General features: G+C 41.0%; 1 protein-coding gene across 1 annotated transcript in view; it reads right to left on the bottom strand.

The window, feature by feature from the left end:
• The window catches only part of DNAH11 (dynein axonemal heavy chain 11), a 725,796-nt gene that overhangs the window by 252,099 nt on the left and 456,366 nt on the right, over window positions 1–17,331 (bottom strand). The window contains exon 55 of the mRNA XM_029589065.1: window positions 16,824–16,985. Coding sequence (XP_029444925.1) covers window positions 16,824–16,985 — 162 coding nt within the window. The remainder of the gene's footprint in view (window positions 1–16,823; window positions 16,986–17,331) is intronic.

Genomic DNA, 17,331 nt, shown 5'->3' with positions numbered 1-17,331 from the left:
ATTGTTCTCTTATACACACTGGAGTCCTCATTCTTTGTAGTTTCAATAAAATTGTCTTTCTCAATTAATCCCACCTATTACCAACCTAATTTAGTGCATCCCAATCATGGCTTCACTGGTTTAACTCAAAGCCTCTTATTTGTATTTTTTTTTTTTTGTCTGTATCTCTTGTCTGTCTTGACTAGATTGTAAGCTCCAAGGAACAGGGACTGTCTCATGCTCTTGCTGTGCCTTAGCGAGACACATGAGAGACACTGTGGATATCTCATAGCAGCATGCAAATGATTATTAATAATAATAATAATAATAATAATAATAATAATACATGTAAGCATATGATTTCTAACCAACTTGTAGACCAGGATGAAAGAAAGCAGCAACTTTGCAAGCTAATAGTCCAAATATTGAAATTAGTAAGAGCTAACACTAAAATATATATTTCAGGAAGGGGAGAGAAATGTGCAAGCACAATTAAAAAAACAAAATGTTTTTAACCATAGTGAATAAAATTGAAGGCTGGTCATTCATAATCTGAAATTGATTTTTTTTTTAACTTTTTGAAAACTAAGGATGCTTCAAAAGGAGAGTTAGCATAGAGTTAACTTTAGATTAGAAGCCTGCTATAAATTGATTTTTCTTGATCGTTCCCACCTCCAACTACATAAAAAAAAAGAAGAAAAACTAATAAGAATAAAAACAAGACAGAACAACAGTTAATATGCAATACATAGACATTTCTGGCATTGTTTGCTGCTAGGTGTATAAAACCGATTTCAGCATTTCCTTTTGCAGAACAAGCAAATAATCACGAGTTTCCCTCTGAAGGAGGTTTTCTTATGTGTGCTCCTACCGACGTACTCAGAGAAAAGTACAGGATTATTGAAATAACTGACATTGACAGTACACACAGTCCGCGAACATAATGCATAATATAGGAGCACAGCATGATTACCAAACTGGGGAAAACAGAGGAGTGAACAAGGCAAGCTACAAGGTTACTCAATAATTTAGATAATACATGATAAACATAGCATAACTACACAGCATATATAGATATAGAGAGAGAGAGATAAAAAAACCAAAAAAAAACCCCCACACACATTATTTGTGAAGACGCTACACCTATATATATATAACCTTCTCACTGGGTAACTGGTCTCTGACCAGCCATGATCCTTATGAGGGATTTCTGCTTAGCTGCTCTGAAAAGCGCCCTTCACCACCCTTTCATTTGCAAACCAGGGAAGGACATGGTCGTTGCTGCTGGTAGAGCTGGAAGTGGCCCGAGACAACTTGTCTCAACGGGGCAAAATAACTATTGTTATCGGGCTTAACAAAATGGCACAGCATGGGAGACACGCCGAGCCTGAGAGCAGCTGGTTGTAATTCACGCTGGGTTTTCAGAGAGCGCTAATCGTTGCCGAACAGACCTCTTTGATGACTGGCCTTCCCTGCATTCTCAATTTGTCACTTTCTTTTAGGATAAGGTCAGCAGTGACAGCACTTCCTGACTTTAACAGCTGTGGCTTTTAAAAGGGTCATTGTAGAACTACTAATTGCAGTAATTTCATTTGCATAAATTATTTATTCTGCCATTCAGTTATCTCCAGGGTTGGGTTTGTTTTTTTTTGTAATACTATGCTGTATTTTCCTATAAAAGGCCATTTAGCAGCGCATACAGCAAAGAAAGTTATTTTTGTTCATTTGCTCTTTTTATATAAAACCAGCTGATACATTTTTGTGTAGCAACTGATTGTCAGAAAAATTCTAAAAATAGACAATCAAAACTAGATAGTTATGAACCAAAGGTATTTCTACAAAGCAGTGGAAAACTGTTTCTGTTCAATTAAAAAAAAAAATGGACAATGTGTTTAATGCAGTGGTAAATCAATGGTTGGAGTAGTGAGCTGGGAAGCAGAAGACCAAGGTTAAAATTTTGGTTTTCCCACCAACACTCCTTCTGGCTTTGAGCAGGTCAATCTCTCACTGCCTCTGGTTCTCAGACTGAAAGTTCTCTGGGGCAGGGTCTTAGTGTACCTGCATGTAATTTGTTCTGAAGCACCCTAGTGCAGAGTGCTACATGAATGCTAAAATAAATAATTTCACTACAGTTAAGAAAATTACTGTAGCTCACTTCTGATTTAAGTAAAACATACACTGTATATATTTCAAAGAAAACAGCCCTTAATCTTGGATCTAAAACTGATGCTGCTACATTTGTATTCATTACTAGATACAATATTCACCATATCAGCTAAGTTTAATTTCAGTTTAAATAATTCCCTCTAAACCCCCTTCTGCACTCTTCCCCCCCACAAAAGTTCTTTTTACTGTATTTGAGTATCCAGGAGCGGATTAGCCTATCAGGGGATCAGGCATCCCCCGGTGGGCCAGTCACACTGGTCATGTGGTCTTCATCTCAGCTCCTGCTGAGAGAGGTTGCCTTGGAAAAAGGCCTTTAGTGCAGCTGCAACAGAACCCAACCCATCGCAGCCCAAGGGAGATATTGGCAGGGCCACAGTTAAACCCAATCCGTCACGGCCAGAAAAAAGGCCTATAGCCCAGGGTCGGCAGAAGGATGCATCTGGTGGTAGCAGGGCCACCTCCTCCCACTTCTCCTCTGGCATTAAATAAGGAGTATTGGGGGGGGGCACGGCCAAGGTCCAGAAGAAAGGAGGACACCTGAGAGGGGTGTGTGTGTGTTTGTATAAGAGAAAGAGATCTTGCATGTGTGCATATGAGAGAGAGAGCACCTACATGTGTGTATGAGAGAGAGAGAGGGCTTGCATATGTGCATGAGTACCTGCGAGTGTATGAGAGAGAGCACCTGCATGTGTGCATGAAGGAGTGAGAGCTTGCATGTGTGTATATGAGAGAAAGAGAGTCTGCATATGTGCATGATAGAGCAACTATGTGAGTATAAGAGAACACTTGCATGTGTACAAGAACTGCATGTGGATGAGAGAGAGAACACCTGCAGGTGGATGAGAGAGAGAGCATCTGCATGTGAACATGAGAGAGAGAGCATCTGCATGTGAACATGAGAGCTTTCAGATGTGTATGAGAGGGAGAGCCTTCGTGTGGGAGCCTGCCATGTATGTATGAGAAACAGAGAGAGCATGAATGTATGTGAGAGAGAGTGCACCTATGTGTCTGAAGAGGGGGAGAGAGAGAGAGATAGAGAGGATAAAGTTTGTGTGGCCCCCTTCACCCAAATTCACAACAATCTTTGGGAAACCAAAGGATGCCAGATATTTAATGGTAGGGAGAGCTTGAGATTTGTTAATTATTTTAAATTATGGGGTGTTATTTCATGTGTCTGTTGTTATTGGTATTTGGGGAATATTACAACAAATTTATGTAGCTTTTTAAATCATTATGGGCCCAATATTGAAAGATGGCCGCTTAAGTAACTTGGCTGGATATAACTTATCCGGCTAAATTACACGGTACATTCAGTGGCATGGCTATGTTGCTGAATGTATGTGTATATATTTGAACTTAGCCATATAAGTTATAACCATCTAGCATGGCTGATTAACTTATGCAGCCAAGACTGGATATTGCTCCTTAGTTATATAAGCTCTGCGGCTAAGTCACCCCACTCACAACTTATGCAGCTAAGTTTTTAGCCATATAAAGGGCAGCAGCCACTTAACCAAAAAAGTCATGCTTATCTTGCCAAGTTATGCTGAACGCATTTTGAATTTCGGGCCCCCTGTTTGTTGGCTATTTTGACATTTATTCTTTTAATGGTTTTAATATTATGATTGATGTCTTATATCTCTTGATTTTATTGCTTGATGTTTTGTGTGGCGTGATTATGTTTCTGTTTTTCCATTGTTGCACTGCATAATTCAGTCTGGCTTGTTGTGATTACCAGAGCATGTTTGTAAGCAAGAGAGAATGAGTGAGCCAATGAGCAAATATTTGAGCAAGAGGATTATTTAAGCCAGTGGGCCTGTGTGTGTGAGTGTAAAAGAGAGCAATTGAGTCAGTGAGCATATGTGTGAGCAAGAATGAGTCAGTTTACATGTGTGTGAACAAGAGCGTCAGTGTGAGACACAGTGAGCATGTGAGCCAGTGAGCATGTCCGAGAGACAGTGTGTGATCTAGTGAACATGTATTTGAGAGATAATATAAGGGAGTTTGTATGAGAATGAATGTTGTGTTAGACAGAGAAGAAAGTTTATGCATATCTTCCACCCCTCACTAGTCCATGAAAATCTCAGGGTGACTGGAATCTAAAGTTCCCAGGTACGGAGAGGAGGGAATTTATTTTAGCTTTAATTTTAACTATTGGATGTTGTTTGCTGTGTTTGCTAGCTTGAAATATTTTATTGATGTTTGGGAAATTTAAAACATGTTATATGTTCATAATCATTGGATGTTTTTTATCAGCTGTTTTGAAATATTTATTCTTTTTATGAGTTTGGTTTTACTGTTATGATTGATGCTTTATATTTCTTGATGTTATTGTTTGATATTTAGTGAGGAATATTTGTTTTTCCATTCCATACAGTCCGGCTTGTTGCAGTTTCAAGTTCAGTTTTTGTCTGCATGTTTCTATTTAAACTATCATCTCTTTATTTTGTTTTTGGTGAGGGTCTCTCTGTGTTCTACATGAGACTGAGGTGAGGTATTCTGCTAGTGTGTAGCAATGCTTCCTCAAAGGAGTGGTTAAGTGTGTACACTTTTTTTCGTGTGAGCAACAACTTTTTAAACCAACAATTTTTGAGCGCTAGCATTAGTGTTCCATTTCTGTATATAGCACAAAGAAAAATTTATGTAAGCGATCATGTAAAACCTGTGAGCAATGCTTTAAAACAGTGGTTCTCAACCGGGGTGTCGCGACACACCAATGTGTCGCCAAGCACCAGCTGGTGTGTTGTGGTTCCCGGTGTCCCAAAGCCCCCATTATACTTCCCTTTACCTTTTTCCTGCTCCCGCGGGCCAATGGGAAACCTCCTCCCTTCTTCCTGCTCCCGTGGGCCAATGAGAAACTTCCTCTCCCTTCTTCCTGCCCCCACAGGCCAATCGGAAGCCTCCTCCCTTCTTCCTGCCCCCGCGGGCCAATCGGAAGCCTCCCTTCTTCCTGCCAGTGAGAGGAGGAAGCCGCTGATTGGTGGGTGGGGCAGGAAGAAGGGGGGGCATCTCACAGCCTGGGGTGGGGTGGTTTGAGGGGGGTTGGGAGGAGTGGCAGTGTCCAGGCCCGTGGTGGTGAAGAAGCCCGACCCTGTGACTGCCATGTGGAAGTGCTGACATTAAACACAGCGGCGAGCCACAAAGAGGCCAGCCGCGCCAGGATTTCCCATTTCCAAAGCAGCAGGGAACTGCGATAGAGTAGGGATTCCCCAAAGCCACGTGAGTCACAAGCACGAAGATGCCAGTTGCTCCGGGGATTCCCTCCCTGATGCAACAGTAAGCGCGGCAAAGCCACGATTAAAGTAAAAGTGGCACTCAGCCATGCTGATTACAGATGGGGCAATTGGAGCTGCCAACAGCCGTAAAAGTAGGCAGATGGGGGGCCGCGGGAGCCTAGGGATATCCCAAAATTCAGAAGAAAGGCTTGAGTGGTGTGGCATATTTTTCTAAAATAAATATTTGCTGCTTCAGTGCGGCTGAGAAGGCAGCGGCAGCCCTGGGAAATCTGCCACTGCGAAATTAAAGGGGAACACAGTATTGGGGCTCTAAGCAAACTGTGTGTGTGAGAGACAGAGACTGGGCAGGGAGTTGACTGGGGTGTGTGTGAGAGACGGAATCTGGGCAGGGAGGTGACTGGGGTGTGTGTGAGACAGAGACTCATCATAGGGTTTAATTGGGGTGTGTGTGTGTGTGTGTGAGTGTGTGAGAGAGAGAGAGAGACTGACTTGTGGGCCCTAAAGAAGAGGACCGCTGCTGTTCCTGGTATGTGCTTTCAAGGGAAAGGAGTAGGAGAGTTGCTGGAGAGGGTAAGTAAAGGTGGCATTTTAAGTTTATTTTTCTTGATTGACTGCCATTTTAATGATTGAATATTATGTGATGTATCTGCTGTTTTGAAATATTTTATTGATATTTGGACAATTTTTAATAATTTTTATGTTTTGTTTGACCTTATTCTGTTCATAAGCTGTTTTGAATCATTTATTAATATATTTTACAGTTATTTCTGTGTGGGGATCTATAGCAGTTTGGCTTGTTCTGTTTTCCTAATAGGAGGTGTATTAGTGTTTAGGACCTAATTTAATATTGGGGTAGTGTTGCCTTTTCATAGATACGGTTGTTATGTGTTCCATAATGCAGGTGTAACTTTGTGCAGATTAGTTTGTGTGCATTATTGCAGATCCTGGGACTATGTTAGGTGCTATATTTCTCTTTCCATTTCTCCAGGTTTGCACTGCATGCAGAGTGGCTTTTTTTGGTTTTCCATTCCAGTTTGTCTCCATATTTATGTGTGGTCTTTCTGTACTTGATGAAGGTCGGTTCTGGGTGTGTGACCGAGGTGAGGTATTTTACTAGCATGTAGGCAATTGTATCAATCTTATTTGTTGTGTTTTCTCAATAGGATATGCATTAGTGTTAAATTATTGCTTTTTCATAAGGAGGGGTATTGTGCCTGGTAGTAAAGGGAGTTTGTTTTGCTTTTACTGAGATGTCATCAGAACCAGGATATCTTTTTTTTGTATGGTGAGTTGTACAGGTAATGCCCTAGTTCTGCTCTGCATCCATTGTTGGAGATCAAGGGGGTTCCCATGGATGCAGAGTGTATGTTTACATATAGCCCCGTGACGGTCACATATTCAGTGTCACGCATGTGAGAACCATCTGTCAGGTGTGTCCCGGCCGAACAAAGGTTGAGAACCACTGCTCTAAAATGTATGAGCAATCACTGACATGCTCAGCCTAGAGGGAATTATGGTGTATAGTTTCTGTGCAGGCATCTATAACAGCTTGGCTTGTTCTGTTTTCCTAATAACTGGTGTATTGGTGTTTTTTAGGGTCTGATATAATATTTGCAGTGTTGTCTTTTCATAGGTAGGGTTATTACTGTTTGAGTGCTGGCAGTTAGGGCTGTTTTCATATGGGAGGTTTACTATATTGCAATTCAGTTTACTCAAATCTTTCTGAAGGTTGAGCCCACACCCAACACCCTTTACAATAAGCTGTAATACCATATGGCTGCAGGTGACTTTTTTTGCAGAGTTTTCTGGCTGATGCCATAGTATTGCATGTAAATAATATACATGCTGTATGAGATATTTTTTACATTAGAAGGCTGTACTTTGTTTTTTTCATGTAAAATCTGTTAATTTATAATAAATTATGTTTAATTGCATATGTATATATAATTATACATGTATTTTAATTATATTATAAATTACCCTTGCACCAGCCCTGGCTGCACTGGCTGAAAAGAGAAAGCAGGATTTACATCTAAAGTTGGGTTAATGGCTCGCCCTCATCTTGGCCAGGGCTTACGTTTTTCTTTTTATAAGCCCAGGGAAAAGTATGGATCACTTCTGGTCCCCTATCCCATGGAGTAGGTAGGCAAAGTCAAACCTGGGGAACCGTTAAAAGCAGCAGACTGTGTAGAATGCAGTTAATGGGACTACACTGGAATGGTGGGAAGGTGGCGGAGAAGTGGGGGCAAACTACAGACACAGGAAGGGAGAACCAGGAGGAAGTATCTGTGCAATGTTGGGCAGGCTTCTGTCTGATGGAGTAGTTTGTCTTATGAATGTGTTTTTATAAGTATCTGTTTTTTTATTGTATTTTATGGGTATGTCTAATGATTATGTATTATTGTAAATCACCAAAAGCCATTATGTATCTGGCGATTCATACATTTTAATGAACTGTAAACTGTAATAAATCCTCAGTAAGGCCAATGATGAGTTTTTCCTTGGAACACTGGACCTTCTCTTTTAGACAGTTCTGGGAAGAAGCCGTACGATTGCTATTAAGGGTGGAATTACAAATTGATTCAATGGAGCTGGGAGTCAAGCTAATGCAGTCTTGTATCACAATAATCCTAGAGCAAAGACCCGTTAGAGCTGTGTCCCCCCAGCCTGGTTCTTGAGGCTCACTTCACCCAAGTCTGGTTTTTCAGAATACCCATAATGAATAGACAAGAGGTATTTGTTTATATGGTAGATCTGGACTATGCAATGTTTCTCATGCACAGTAATATATTAATATAGTAGTAGATAGCAGAAAAAGACCAACTACCTCATCCTGCCTGCTCAGTTTTTTCTGTTCACACTACTAAGGAGGATATATCCCAGCTGCTAGCCAATAAACACACCTGCTTGTAAGATACCGCTCCTTATCCAGGCCAGTCTTTCTTTTTTTTTTTTTTTTGTCTTCCTTCTATGTATTTCATCATCTTGGATAGAAAAACATATAAGATCCCCCCAATACCCACCCAACCCATATCTACCCAACAACTCTGTAATAATCTTAACAGTCAGCAATAGCAGCATCACCACTGCATGAAAATTTAGCTTCCCAGAACTCCTGCATAGCCTGCCAGACAGACCCAACTAGAGGACTTCTAGTAACTGCTAGTTTTTACAATAGCTGCAGCCTGTCAGAAGACCCAGCTGCTAGACTGATTTTATCATCATAACCTGATCTAAATAGTTACCATTACTAGTGAGCCTCCTAGGTTGCCCTGCGTGGTCTATTGGACAATTATGTGCATGCATGTGCCTCTACTAAGACTTCTAGTTATTACTGTACTTGCAAGCTGCCGGACTGCCAACCGCTAATTGATTCTACCATTGCTGCCAGGGAAATCCAGCCTAGTCATGGCAGCCAGAAAACAAGGACCTGTTGGGAGAAACTTGAGATTGAGAACAGGGGTGAGAATCACAATATTAGAGGCTGCCTCAAATGTAGCATCAGATTATTTTACACTGAACCATGACATCCAAAGCAAAGTAAACATCGCCATGTTACATATTTTCCTGGTCCATTAACTCCTTTTAGTCTTATTTCTCTTTCTATGGTGAATTATTGTGTTTCCTGTGCTTTTTCATCTTTTGTTATGGCAATAAATCTCAACATCACCACAACCCAACCCCAAACTGACTGTTCAAGCTACTTTCATGTTTGTTTTTTTGTTTTTTTTTAATGTGCAATACCTGTAATGTGGCTTGACCAAGGTCAGCATAGGAACATTTCCTTTTACAAGTATTTGTAAAGATGAGGGCAACTAATCAGGAGAAGTTTTCGAAATATCAGATACTAGCATTTTTTTTCAGGAATAAAATAAAAATTAGAAGAAAATGGGAAATTCTAATGATTGTGTTTGCATTCACTGCAAGATGAATCTTTTCAAATAAAATGCCATTAATAAAAATATTAATATAAAAAGCAAAAAAACTCCATGAATTTAATGCATAAGTACATGAACTGTTGCCCAAAATATACACACAAATGATATATATGTATATATAATGTGTGTGTTTTGGGCAACTAGTTCATGTACTTATATATAATATAATAATATAATTATATAATGTATATATAATTTGGGCAACCAGTTCATGTACTCCCTTTCCTCAATCTTCCTCATCACTCATCTTCCCAATCATCCCCAGTCCTTTCTACCTCTTCTCCCCCATCCCCAGTCCTCTTTCCTTCTTATTCTCCTCCCTCCTATCTCCAGTCCTTTCACCTTCCCCTCACCCCTTTCCTAGTCTTCTCCCCATCCCTGATCCTCACTCCCTTCTCCTCTGCCCAGCCCTGAGATCTCCTTCCTTTAATAATTAAGATCCCTCCTTCCTCACCCAATTAAAAAAAAAATACAGACACAAACAAGGTTGGAAAATTAATTTTTGTAATATGAAAGATGGAAATGTTTGACAATGTGCTTCAGATTTTTCCAGTTTTTTTGCCACAGAATCTATGTCCTGAGCTGCTGCAGCAAACTGTGGGACTCTGCCTTACACCCTGTTGTCTGACCTTACCTAAGAGTTGGAGAAGGGTGGAAGAGGGGAGTACAGCATTATTGATGGTGCCCAGGGGTGGCAAACTCCTAAATCCATCTCTGATGAGGGATGGATCTGAAGGGGGAGCAGCTTAAGGCTTGTACTGCGGGTTGGTGGGAAGGCATGATTTTATTTCTATTTACAGAACCAGAAGACGGGTTTTTTTTTGGGGGGGGAGGCCTGTGGATCCCAGGACATGACAGGCAACTTTTGAGGTGTTTGGGGTCAGGGTGCATGGCCCAACAGGGCCTTGTAAGAAATTTGGGAGGGAGGGTGAGAATCGAGCCGTAGGCCCATTTACAACTGTTTTTTGTTTGTTTTTTTTTACAGTGATATTTAACTGGATATATTTGAAGATAGCTGGTTAAGTAGCAAGCTATCTGGCCACACAAGGCTGGATAGCTAAAAAATCTAACTGGTTATTTTCAAACATAGCTTGTTAGGTTTTTTTTCTTTTAGCTATTTGGCTACATGTAGCTAGCTGGGCAAGTATATTCAGTGGGACGTTTATCCTGATGAATATCCGGAACAAACTATCTGGCTAACTTTAGCCAGATAACTTGTCTGATCACTGGCTTACTGAATATGGACCTCACAGATTTTAGAGAATTTCAAAGGCCTTTTACTATCTTTGACAGTGTCACTTTATGTTAAAAAAAAATGCACAAATTTTAATATAACTACTGCTATATAAACATCTCTTTGTACGTTTGAATGTCTACATATTGGAGTTTTTGAGCATTTGAGGTTTAAAAATGATCACCTCCACATATGCATTAAAATTACCCCCCACCCCCCAAAAAAAATCAAAGCATTCAGACACTGGCATGATCTACCATAGATTTACTATGCAAATGGCTATGCTTGCATGTTCAGCCATGGTATCGTCATGAAAACTGATATCCATCATTTCAAACTGTTGTAGATAGTTAAAGTAGTGCAATCATCCTACAGATAAACATCAATTCTCAGGGCTGATGCGTTACAATACTGCCACAGAAAATGGTAAGAAGACTAATGGTGGCCTGCCAGCCCTGCATTTCCTGCCTGGAGGAGCTACAGGTCTGAAACAAAAATTCACCCTTTGTGTAGGGTTTTCAGTGCTCTGGCCAAAGTAATTGACGGGCCAAAGCATAGCAGGATGTCCTGAAGCCAGAGGAGTAACAGTTACTTAACCTCCTGGCCTTTCCTTCCTAGCAAGGCAGAAAAACTGATCTAGATGTTAATAGTGAAACTATATCATTCTACAGATAGGCGTATTCTTTGTGCCACTCATACTGGTACAGCATCATCATGCACATTTACAGAGGCATGCTTGCACAGACCAACAGAAGCCCAGAACTTAACCTACCTTTATTGGGCTGCCAGAGAACGTGTGTAAATCCAGGGATGGGCTGGCAATTCCCCATCAAGCGGCTCTCAATTGAAACATGATAAATTGTAATGGAGGTTTAACCTTTGCTGTCTTGGCTGAAGGACAGGGCTAACTCTTAGAGCCTTAGACTGTTCCAGTCAGAAAAGCAAGTGTTGGTCAATGCTCTGGCCTTTGATTAGCACAATGGGCACACCTATGTGACTATGCATACCGATGTGATGTTGCTATACAGTCACATAAAATAATGAAAATCAGCACTAGTAACTAGTATCAGCATGGATGTTCATGTCAGGACACAGAATTCTGGAGAGAGTCTTACCTAATGTCAACTGCATGTTCATAGCAATATTGTAGCATCATGAGCACAGCAAGGTTTAGCCACAACAGGCCATTAAAAAATTGTTCAAACAAAATTAAATAAAAACAAAATCAGAGAACGGAAGCTTTGGAACACCTAAAAGACAGGAACTGGACTAAAAATTGCATAAGCAGAATGTTATGTACCTTAAACTCACAAAACTCAAGAAATTCATTAATAAAAGTTTGCTAGAACACCATTTTAATTTCTAGTTTCTATGAAAGGAAATTTGAGATTGTTTACATCCTCTACAAAAGTGAGTACTGAAAACGGTTTCACATGCCTATTTTACTGTGCCAAAATAGCGATGTATAACACACTGTATTACCTACTATTTCTATCTTGTACCTGTTCTTATGACAGCCCATCTCCTCTGCCGTAGCTGGAAGTCATTGATGGTAGGGTGTGTGTGTGTGTGTGTGTCCTGGGTAGAGGGAGGGGATGGCAATATTTGTCAAAAATTAAAGCAATTCTTTTAAATATAAAGGGGTAACATTTAAAGTTAACAGTGCTGACCCAAAATTTGGAAGTACCCCTAGTTTTTGAAAACAGAAATTTGATTTTGGATTCTGAAACACCAGACCTCATCAGCTCCAATATACAATTTTATCCGACTGAAAACAAAGTAAACATTTTTGAGCACTGTTCCCCAATTAAAATTGGGTTTTTTTGTTTTGTTTTTCAGACTGCTTCTAGTAATTTGACTACTTGGAGGGTAATTTTCAAAGACATTCCCATGGTAAAATGGAGCTTTACCTGTGGAAATGGCTTGTTATAAAAATGATTGCTAAATATGTGGGTAAACTTAAACATGTCCTCCATGCACACAGATAGAACTTCCTGAAAATTTTCTGTACACAATACCAGGTAGTTTTGTTTAAATCATTTTCCAAGAAAACTTACGTACATAAGTTTGCTTTGAAAATTGGTGTAATTTAAGCACACTTTTTCCATCTAACTTATGCAGGCTATTACAAAATTACCCCTGAGTGTGCAAAGCTTCAACTTTTTACCTGGGCTAGAAGTTGGTTAGAATTTATCTCTACACGCAAACACATTTATTTCTATATGTGTTGGGTTGAATATTCAAAAGGATTTACATGCGTAGATGGGCTTTTGAAAATTGCCCGGGGAAGATAGGGGTGTGGCGGGGGTTGTGCACATAAAAGTATACACGTAAGTCACTCATACACATTTTTACATGCACAAAAAACCAGCATTCTGGGGGGGGAGAGGGGGGATCATGTCCACACGTACTTCTATAAATCAACATTACGCAAGTATGCCTGCCCCAATTTTCACAGCCCTAATTTTCAAATCAGATCTACGGGCCTTAGAATTACAGTGCACAGTTTTCTTGAAGCATTAGCAACATTGCGGACGGGATAGAAGGTAAGGTTTGTCTTTTTGCGGATGACACTAAGATCTGCAACAGAGTGGACACGCCGGAAGGAGTGGAGAGAATGAGACGGGATCTAAGGAAACTGGAAGAGTGGTCGAAGATATGGCAGCTGAGATTCAATGCCAAGAAGTGCAAAGTCATGCATATGGGGAGCGGAAATCCGAATGAACTGTATTCGATGGGGGGGGAAAGGCTGACGTGCACGGAGCAGGAGAGGGACCTTGGGGTGATAGTGTCTAATGATATGAAGTCTGCGAAACAATGCGACAAGGCGATAGCAAAAGCCAGAAGAATGCTGGGCTGCATAGAGAGAGGAATATCGAGTAAGAAAAGGGAAGTGATTATTCCCTTGTACAGGTCCTTGGTGAGGCCTCACCTGGAGTACTGTGTTCAGTTCTGGAGACCGTATCTACAAAAAGACAAAGACAAGATGGAAGCGGTACAGAGAAGGGCGACCAGGAAGGTGGAGGATCTTCATCGCATGACGTACGAGGAGAGATTGAAGAATCTAAATATGTACACCCTGGAGGAAAGGAGGAGCAGAGGTGATATGATACAGACTTTCAGATACTTGAAAGGTTTTAATGATCCAAAGGCAACGACAAACCTTTACCATAAGAAAAAAATCAGCAGAACCAGGGGTCACGATTTGAAGCTCCAGGGAGGAAGATTCAGAACCAATGTCAGGAAGTATTTCTTCACGGAGAGGGTGGTGGATGCCTGGAATGCCTTTCCGGAGGAAGTGGTGAAGACCAGAACTGTGAAGGACTTCAAAGGGGCGTGGGATAAACACTGTGGATCCATAAAGTCAAGAGGCCGCCAATGAAGAGTGGGTGACTCGCCAGAATGATGGCTACTGCCTGGAGACAATACCCTTAGTCAATAAACATACACATGGTTACTGTGACTCCAACATCACTCTAAGATTCAACAGCAAGAGGAAATGTGGAAAAAAGGATTTGCACTCACAAAGACGGGAGTAGCTGGCTTGTTACGGCGGTTACTACCCCAAACCAAATATCCAAATTACTACCTCCACCTTCCTCTATTCCTGATGCCTTTCAACTAGCTTGATCACTCCATTCTTATACTTCACTTTCAATGCATATCCAGCATAGTTCTCTGCTTCAACAGCAGGGGAAAAGAAAAACTGTTACTTCACACATCCAGCAGAGCTCTCTGCTTAAACGGCAGGGGAGAAGAAAAAAGGGTTCGCACTCACAAAGCGGGGAGTAGCTGGCTTGTTACGGCGGTTACTACCCCAAACCAAATGTACCTGATACTTCACTCTCGACGCATATCCAGCATGGCTCTCTACTTCAACGGCATGGGAGAAAGACTGATACATCACGAATTTCCAGCATAGCTCTCTGCTTCAACGGCAGGGGAGAAGAAAAAAGGATTCACACTCACAAAGCGGGGAGTAGCTGGCTTGTCACGGCGGTTACTACCCCAAACCAAATGTGCCTGATACTTCACTTTCGATGCATATCCAGCATAGCTCTCTGCTTCAACGGCAGGGGAGAAGAAAAAAACTGATACCTCACGCATATCCAGCATAGCTCCCTGCTTCAACGGCAGGGGAGAAGATAAACAACCAATAAGGGCTGTATAACATAATCTGGGTAAAAACAAATAAGCATGGGTGTAGCTTGCTTATTGCGGCGGTTACTACTCCTACTACCTCTAACTAATCAAGCTAGATATTTCACTTGGATTCAGCTCCTCCACCGCTCTCTACATTAATGGCGGGGGTGGAAGGGAATTAGAACCAAGAGCTAAGAGAAACAGATAAGTATGGGAGAAGAAAAGAGGGAAGCTTGCTGGGCAGACTGGATGGGCCATTTGGTCTTCTTCTGCCGTCATTTCTATGTTTCTATGTTTCTATAAGTTCTATAACATTTTCTCCATTGTATCGTATGAACATATTTGTTCCCCTGCCAATAAAAATGCATTCGCAGAAACATAATACTGGTTTTATGGTTTTTACTTGTTTTTCCAAAAATCAGGTGTTTGGGATTTCTCTTTCTTTCATGATCCTAGAGGAGGCATGGCTATACCAGCTGAAAGGGACCGACCCGAACTTCTGCAAGTCTCCGCATGACCAGCAGATGTCAATGGCCTCTTCAGATCAAAGCTCATCTGGCACCACAGCGCACTGAAGGAACAGTGCCTTGAATAAGCAGAGATGGCAACTCTGACATAGGTTAAACGAAAGCCAGCCACTGGCTCAGCTTTCGCATATTTTAATTATTGCTCAGTCTCAGAGTTCTCTGTCTCTTTCTGCGCATAAATAAGAATTAAAAATAAAAGCTGAAGACAAAACTCTTTCAAGGATTATACCATATTTTCCAGGTCCCTGCCAATTTAGCTAGGAATGATATCTTAATACATAAAAGTATATTATAGGACAGAATCACCCCAGCATAAAATTAATAATAAAAAAAAAAAACCTCTCCCAAATAACTTTCTTCCTTCCACTCCCCGCAGCAATCTCTCCCAAAGTAATTCAATCTCTTGCTCCAGAACGGTTTCAAGTATTGAATGCACTAACAGATTTGGTGCAGAAAAAATTAATTGTGCTTGTTATTATCCAGGAGATTTATATTTGTCTTTATAAAAACGCCAGTCTGAAGCTGTCAGGGAGAAAAAAAGGCTGAGAAAGTCAAAAAGCTATTTTCAAGCTAAAGCTCCCCATCGATGTAACTTGAAGAGATCGGACGCATTCTCCCTCCTAAACAGTGAGGTGACTGCAGCCGGAGGAAGAGAAGAGGTGCAATTTCTAGAACTTTATGGCTTATTTGTGATCTCTAGTGGCGATCAGGGCTGTAGCGAGGCATTTTGGCACTCAGAGCAGGTTTGCCTTCCCTTTAACATGTAAAAATGAGCATCAAATTTGTCATTCTTCATGACAAGCCATCAGAACCGAGGTTTAACACACACACATATCTGTCCCCATTTGGCACCCTGGAAAGACAGCTTCTCTGCTACAGTCAGTCTTACAGCAGCACCTTGAAAATCCAGTTGCTTAGTAACTCTCGCTATAGGATATTCCCTTACCTTGGGGATCACCTAATTACGAAATTAATACCCTTCATCATCCTGCTATTATTAAAATGGCGAGTTCCCCCTCTTGATCAGCAAGTCCTGAACATGGAATCAGAGCGGATAGAGTTCAGACAGATGTCAGCATGTTAGTCCCGTGGTAGTTTGAAGGAGCTCATGCCAGCTTTTCAGGATGTATTTTTTTTCCTCTCTCATGATTACGTTTTACTTGTTTTCTTTTTAAAATCCTGTCTGTATTGTACACCCATATTTAAAAACAAAAGATTTGGTAAAAGGATGACCTTGACATTCTCTTTTTAAAGACCGGCATGCTGAAAATTGTGTCATGTATAGAAGCAATAGATTGTAAAAAAATACAAAATCAGAGACGGTTAACATTTCCTTATCGCCAGCAAAGGGGCAGAAAACCCATGTTTTGCACCCCCTGTGTGTTTACTGGACTTGAACCGAACAAGAATTTCAATGGATTCTGAGTATGGAAGCAGTGAGGTTTAATTTATTTTCTTTTGGTACCTAAATCGGATCTTAAATATCTGCATGGGGGGAGAATGTGTGCAAAGTAAATTGTCCCTAAGTTTTTCCAATTCTTGATCATTCAGGAATGGGTTGCCTTTATTTGCGTGACTGACAAGCTAAAAACGCCGTTACCTCAATCCCCACCGTCTCCTCAATGAACCTCCTGCTGACGGACTGGAGGGCCTCCTGCGGCCACTCATGAAACCAGTCAATGGCTGTGCAGTTAACTATGGCTGGGAACTTCCGAGCTCTAACACGCAGCGTGGAACCGACTGGAGAGAAACACAAAACAATCTGCAGAGACAAAGAGAGGAGGGGGGCAGGGGGAGGGGAGAGAGGGCAAGGAATTACACAGCAAGTTCAGGCGACCAAATAAAGGAAGGCAGCGAACCATGGCAATGAGCCATCCCAAGGGGATTCAGAGTGCAAAAAGTAAAATCAAGCTAGCAGTCAGAATAATCAAGTTCGGATCCAAACTGTGAATGGTGGTGGTGATGGTGGGGGCAGTCTGCAATAAATTATTACATTTGGAATATTTTCTACCATATGGAAAACATTTTTTATTTTTACGGGATAGCAGATGATGTGTTATTGTCACAGCAACAGGATTGTAGTTTTGTTTAAATAATTTTCCAAGAAA

The sequence above is a fragment of the Rhinatrema bivittatum genome, chromosome 2, assembly GCF_901001135.1.
Source record: "Rhinatrema bivittatum chromosome 2, aRhiBiv1.1, whole genome shotgun sequence".
In the NCBI taxonomy this organism is placed as follows: Eukaryota; Metazoa; Chordata; class Amphibia; order Gymnophiona; family Rhinatrematidae; genus Rhinatrema; species Rhinatrema bivittatum.
Note: the sequence above shows the minus strand (reverse complement) of the source record. Positions and strands in the feature narration are given on the sequence as shown.